This window comes from Salvelinus sp. IW2-2015, unplaced genomic scaffold (genome assembly GCF_002910315.2).
Source record: "Salvelinus sp. IW2-2015 unplaced genomic scaffold, ASM291031v2 Un_scaffold6572, whole genome shotgun sequence".
Lineage (NCBI taxonomy): Eukaryota > Metazoa > Chordata > Actinopteri > Salmoniformes > Salmonidae > Salvelinus > Salvelinus sp. IW2-2015.
The window spans coordinates 21,706-28,436 of NW_019947834.1; the positions used below are offsets into that span (position 1 = coordinate 21,706).

At 41.2% G+C, this 6,731-nt stretch overlaps 1 protein-coding gene across 1 annotated transcript in view; it reads left to right on the forward strand.

Annotated features, from left to right (window-relative positions):
- Window positions 1–260: 260 nt before the first annotated feature.
- The window catches only part of aimp1a (aminoacyl tRNA synthetase complex interacting multifunctional protein 1a), a 14,476-nt gene continuing 8,005 nt past the window's right edge, over window positions 261–6,731 (forward strand). Inside the window, exon 1 of the mRNA XM_024145054.2 lies at window positions 261–383. Coding sequence (XP_024000822.2) covers window positions 277–383 — 107 coding nt within the window. The 5' untranslated portion in view covers window positions 261–276. The remainder of the gene's footprint in view (window positions 384–6,731) is intronic.

Here is a 6,731-nt window from a genome sequence, read left to right on the forward strand (position 1 = left end):
TTTCTATGCCTGATCAAATCTCATAAACAATGTTTCTACAAAAATAACCAAACATTCGTAGTACGATTCTTGCTATGTTTTTATTTTGTATTAGCTCAAAATGTAATTTACTAATTGCTTSCGAATGTCAAATAATGTATACATTTACTGGTTACGCAGGCACTAGCAAGTTAGCCCCAAAAATCCTCATAGTATAAACTGTGCAACTGCGGCGCATATATCAAATGTCTAATCATATAGATAGAGATTGCATGCCAGCAGGCCCGAGCTAGCCAGATGGTATGCAGAACAGTGACAATGCGCATGGGACTACGTGGGTCTTTTCTCGAACAGCTGTGGGTATTCGAAACGTGTCAGTCACAGGCAGGCGGTCACAGTTTGATGTAAGTTGAATGCATGTTTATTTCTGATCCTTAGTATATTTTTCAAATCAGCCAGTTATTTCTGAATTCTTGGTATTTTAGAGTTAGAACGATGCAACCCCTATTGCTAAACTGAGCTAGCTAAGGTCAATACTGTTATTTCACCACAGATACAACTATATAACTAACGTTAGCCCCGGCATGTGCACACGTTTCCTGTCAAAAAAAAGCATATGTATAATTTCTAGGAACTTTATTTACCAGACATAAAGTGAAATGTGTCCCTTGCTATGAAATACATGTCAGAATATTTTTGGGGTCAAAATCACACCAAATTKTTGTGAAGTTAGACAGCGGGCTGCCATTAGACCACGCACTTCATGCAAGACTTCTTACACAGCAGGAATATGTTGCGGTTTGGGCAAAAGTTGGACTCAAATYTACGTTTGATAGCGAGGGACACATTTCACTTTACGTCTGGTAAATAGAGTTCCTAGAGATTATACATGTGTTTTTGATGACAGSAAAGCCGGCTATAGTTGGATATTCCCCTGTAGTTWTCCRTACGTCCACCAACATCAGTTAGGGACCGTCTACATAGTGACAACTCTAATTTTTTAAATTTCAATAGCTCTTTGACCATTACTCCTAAAACTTTAAAACGGGTTCTAGCTGACCCGATGGCAGAGACACCTATTGCACACACTTTTTTGTCGATTTACATCTCGCACTATTTAAAATGTATTTATTTAAATTTTTGAAATTCAATAGCGCCTTGGTCATGTGACCCACACACCTCAAACAAGGTTRATAATGTACACTCAGTGGGCCTACACATTGCACACCCTTTTTGACCAAGGAGCTATTGAAATTCAAATGGGGAAAAAGTTTGTACTTTGTTTACGCTCCATAATTTATTCAACTAGGAATACGGAATGCTGTTCACATTTCCACATGTTTATTAGCTTTGGAAAGCAAATTAATTTCCAAATTGTGGAAATAGTGTGCAATGTTATGCGGAATTTTTCCAACAACATGACACTTGTTTGGAGTCTGTGGCTCAAGTGGTTTTAAAGTTATTGAGGTTTGAAAGTGTGAATATCCAACCTGAAACTGTCTTTACTTCGGTGGATTATATTCCATCGCCACCCACCAATAATAGGCAATATGCACAGCTCAGGAAGTRCAACCAAGGATGCATTTGTAAATTCACAGAATAACTGATGAATTTACGAACACGCAACYCCCGTTGAATATGACCGGTGTCAGTAAACGCCTACAAAAAAAAAGAAATTCAATTGTTGCCGGCATCACAGTTACAGTAACCAACGCTCTAAATAACATGAAAACAGCCTAACCATCTCTGCTAGGGCGAGTAAGATGGTCAGAGTGATGTGTTCTCTCATTTGTGTTTGGAAGTAGCTAGCATGCTAGCCAACGTTAGCACTCCAGAGTGAATTTAATGAACACACCCCAATACAGACTCCCGATGTTGTGTCCCAAAGCTAGCTAGCCTTGTCAGCAACTGTCTTTTCTAACATAAATTAACAGAACTACTTAGTTACAAAAAAATGTTCACCAAGTGTCAAAGTACAGTAGAGGCTGTGAAGGCATGCAAGTAACAAGAATGTCCCTAGTCCCAGCCAGAACTGTCTTGGCCAGAACCACAACATAAAAAAATTGGAGAATGTCATGCAAAGCACTGTTTTCTGTCAAAACAACCCCATTATTGTCACAAATCATTATAATCTATCAAGTGACTGATCTGTTCAGATAGCAGTCAGGCACATTTTACTGTAAGTGCACCCATCGTTATATATGTGAATYTCAGTCCCAGAAATAGACCATGCAGTGCATCAGTTATTGSCATTAAAGTCTAAGCCGTTGTAATAAGCTAACATATGGAATTGTTTTAAGAAGGTCATACCATGTTTCATTCAGCTGTTTGATTTTGAATTTTAGGTCCCCTTTAGGTATCTGGAAAAATATTAAAAAATGATCTGATAAAATATTGAATTTGAACTTTACTATAATAGCCCATAGAAACACATTGAATAACACATTCATGAATGTAAAAAAAATTAAGTCAAAAAAATATCAATCGTAAGGAATAAGGTTCGTGACAAACACTGCTGTAGGTCGGCCACCTTCCACCGCAGATGCGGAAGGCCGACACAAACGGATGTGGTGGATTGAGACGCCACCCTGATATCTCTAGCTTAAACTGACAGACTTTGATGGGGCTTTACATTTTTTTTCTTATGTCACTTAGATTGACGCATCAGGTGCGTCAATGGACTTGAAATGCCCAAAACACTTTGGACAAACAATAAACCTATTGGTTGCGTTATTGCTAAAAATCCAGCTCTATTCAGTAAGTGACGGGTTATACTATGCCTATTGGGCAACACAACCAACTGGTGCTGTGACTGACTCTTTTGACCGCATCCATGTCTTTCAAAGCCAATGCCTATTGAGTGTTGACATTATGACAGGAAGAAAGCCAGCCAGTGAGAGAGTGATGGAAAGGCCAAGCCGCAGTTGAAAGCTGCACCTGATATGTGTCCTCATAAGAAAAGCCTTGGTCCTTTTTAAAGTGTTCAGGTCTCTGCTGGCCTGCGGTTGCACAAACTGTTCTCATTGCCTCACAGACAGCCTGGTGTTTCATCTCATCTACAAACACCCCTCACAGTGGAGACTAAGGGGTGCGTTCGTTAATTCACTTTGGACGCTCTGCTCTGAAATGCGAGCGCTCTGGTTCGAGCGTCTAGAGCGCTTGATAATGACAAATTTACCAACGGACAATCTGACAACACTCTGAATTTACGACTGCCCAGAGCGCGCTCTGAGCTCTCTCTGCCGCTCCAGAGTGAATTTAGGAACGCACCCTTAAGTGAAGCTGGTACACTAGGTCATGCCCTGATGGGTGTTCACCGCCACCAAACCGGGATGGGTGGTGAAGGAAGAAAAATAGAGGAGGACCTAGGCTTACTTCTACTACCACACAACGCCTTAGTACTTCTGTTGTCACTGTTCCCCAAAGACAGATGAAAGGGTACACATACTTTGAGGTCTCTTGCTTCTTATGCTTTTCTCACTATCACCCAACTGGGAAAACAGAGCTAGCTCCTACTTGTACTAGGCCTATCACCCAACTGGGAAAACAGAGCTAGCTCCTACTTGTACTAGGCCTATCACCCAACTGGGAAAACAGAAGTCAAGTCTGGGACCAACATGACTCAGAACAGCTTCTACCCCCAAGCCATAAAACTTTGAAATAGTTAACCAATAGCTACCCGGACTAACTATCTGCATTGACCCTTTTTGATTCATCACATATGCTGCTGTTACTGTTTATTATCTATCTTGTTGCGTAGTCACTTTATCCATACCTATATGTATATATCTACCTCAACTACCTCGTACCCCTGCACATCGTCTCGGTTACTGGTACCCCATGTATATTACCAAGTTATCATTTCTCATTGTATATTTATTCCTTGTGTTATTATTTATCTTTTCATTGTTGGGAAGAGCCTGTAAGTCAGCATTTCACTGTCTACACCTGTTTACAAAGCATGTGACAAATAACATTTGATTTGATATTAATAGGACCCTAGTCATATAGTAGATGCCAAAGGGAAGGGGATATGATTTGGCAGCTGCTATCTGTCTGTCACGTGAGTACCAATCTCCCCTAGTCTTCTTTGGTTTGTCACCATCCCACTCTCCCAATACTAGAATATTACTGGTATTGATACTATTACTGGTAGTGATACTAAGATACCTGATTCTCCATGGCAACAAGGAAAACACAAAACAGACTTACTCTGTGGTCCTTTAATAAAAAAACTACTGTATGCCAAATATGGTGTGCTACAGGCTGGAAAAGAAACATGTGATTCTGGGTGATAACATCAAGCTGCTTGTTTCCAACATTAGGACTGTTTTCCACAGGAAATTCAATCCGCTTCATCTTCTGTTTCTTTGTCATGATACCGCTGAGTATCGCGACACTGGTGTCCTGACAACCGAAGTTAGTGGAGTGTTCAATGTRTCAGTTGCAGAGTAGAAGTGGTTTTGGAGCCAGGTCTAGACTTGTGTAGACTTTGAGTTGGAAGTGKTGATTGTTATGTTTTATCCTCTCAACCAATGTGCCTGCGCGCAGCTCACCTCGGACTGCTAAAACTGTAACTTAAAGTGGGTACCACCTCAGTGTTCACAGTAAACGCGCGCCGGAAGTTGCACAGAATTTTCGCAACGTTCAAATTTGTGCTCAGCAGGACACGAAGAGATTGCTGTAAAGAAAAAAACTGAGCAAACAACAAAAAGAGATTAAAAAAAAAAGTTTATTTCATTTATTGTCATATGGTTTAGCTTTTTTGCTGTGTCATTTGAATAATTCGGTTTGACCGAGTTGACCTGGAGCTTGTCGAGCACATTCTTTGGTTTCCAGACTCAGCACTGAAAGAACAGCTCCCTCCTTCCAAGTTGCCAGAGAGAGGGAAATAGAGGGAGGGGAAAGAAGGGAAAAGCTCATTTATTGACTATCAACATTTATCCCCTGATTATTTCTTTCAGCTTTTCACCCCATACATACATGTACATAGTACTTCAATCATCCCTAACCAAACCACATGTACATATTACCTCAATAAATCACCCCAACTACCACGTACCCCAGTACACTGACTCTGTGTGTGTGTGTGTGTGTGTGTGTGTGTGTGTGTGTGTGTGTGTGTGTGTGTGTGTGTGTGTGTGTGTGTGTGTGTGTGTGTGTGTGTGTGTGTGTGTGTGTTATCCTTGTTGTTTAATTTTATTGTGTTACTACTTTCTTTTTATCCATTTGTTAATTTTCCTACTTTGGAACTGCAGTGTTGGAAAAGGCTCTTTAGTAAGCATTTCACAATAAAGTCTCAACTTGTTGTATTCGGCGCATGTGACAATAAAATTAGATTTGATTATCTCTGCAATGCTTGTGGAAGGAAGCCAGCCTCTTGAATAGGCCGGCAGATGTCCCACATGCGCTATTATTATGAGCTAACATGCCTGTGTGCTGTAGCAGCAACCTGGGATTCTCTTGTGGTTGTCTTGTCTTTGGGATACTTCCAACTTCCAGATTTCCTGATGATATGAGCCTATATATTACCCCCCTCATGTTTTAAATGTCTGTGCTGTACTGTAGCACAGAATATAATTCTTAGAAATCATTTTCCCATTTAATGATAGGTGGTTGCCACATTTATTTCTCATTCTCTATTTCTCATTGTGTCTTGTTGGGGTTGCTTTCCCAAATTCAGAATGTCTCTGTTTCAAGTGTGTCTTTTTTAATTTTTATTTTTTTTCACCATTATTTAACCAGGTTGGCCAGTTGAGAACATGTTCTCATATACAACTGGACCTGGCCAAGATAAAGCAAAGCAGTGGACAGAAACAACAACACAGAGTTACACATGGATAAACAAGTACAGTCAATAACACAATAGAAAAAAATAGTCTATATAGTGTGTGCAAATGGCATAAGGAGGTAAGGCAATAATAGGCCATGTAGCAAGTAATTACAATTTAGCAGATTAACACTGGAGTGATAGATGAGCAGATGATGGTGTGTAAAGTAGTGATACTGGTGTGCAAAAGAGCAGCAAAGTAAATAAAAACAATGGGGATGAGGTAGGTAGATTGGGTGGGCTATTTCAGATGGCTATGTAATGCTGCAGCATCGGTTAGTGCTCAGATACTGATGTTTAAAGCCCAGCTGATTTGTACGGGTCCAGGTTTTGCAGCTCTTTCAGAACATCTGGATTTGGGTGAAGGAGAAGCTGGGAGGCTCGGGCAAGTAGCTGCGAGGGGTGCGTGGCTGTTGGCGGGGTTGGGGTAGCCAGGAGGAAAGCATGGCCAGCCGTAGAGCGATGCTTATTGAAATTTTCGATTATCATGGATTTATCGGTGGTGACCGTGTCGCCTAGCCTCAGTGCAGTGGGCAGCTGGGAGGAGGTGCTCTTGTTCTCCATGGACTTTAGTGTCCCAAATCTTTTTGGAGTTAGAGCTACAGGATGCACTTTCTGTTTGAAAAGCTAGCCTTGCTTTCCTGACTGACTGTGTGTATTGGTTTCTGACTTCCCTGAGAGGTGTATTTGGAGGGTATGGAAATCTCCAAATTTTTGGGTGCCTTCCTAAGCCAGGATTCAGACACGGCAAGGACATCAGGGTTGGCGGAGTGTGCTAAAGCAGTGAGTAAAACAAACTTAGGGAGGAGGTTCTGAGTTAACATGCATGAAACCAAGGCTTTTTTGATTACAGAAGTCAACAAATGAAGTGCTGGGGTCACGCAGGGCCTGGTGTTAGCCTCCACTCACCGAGGAACAGAGG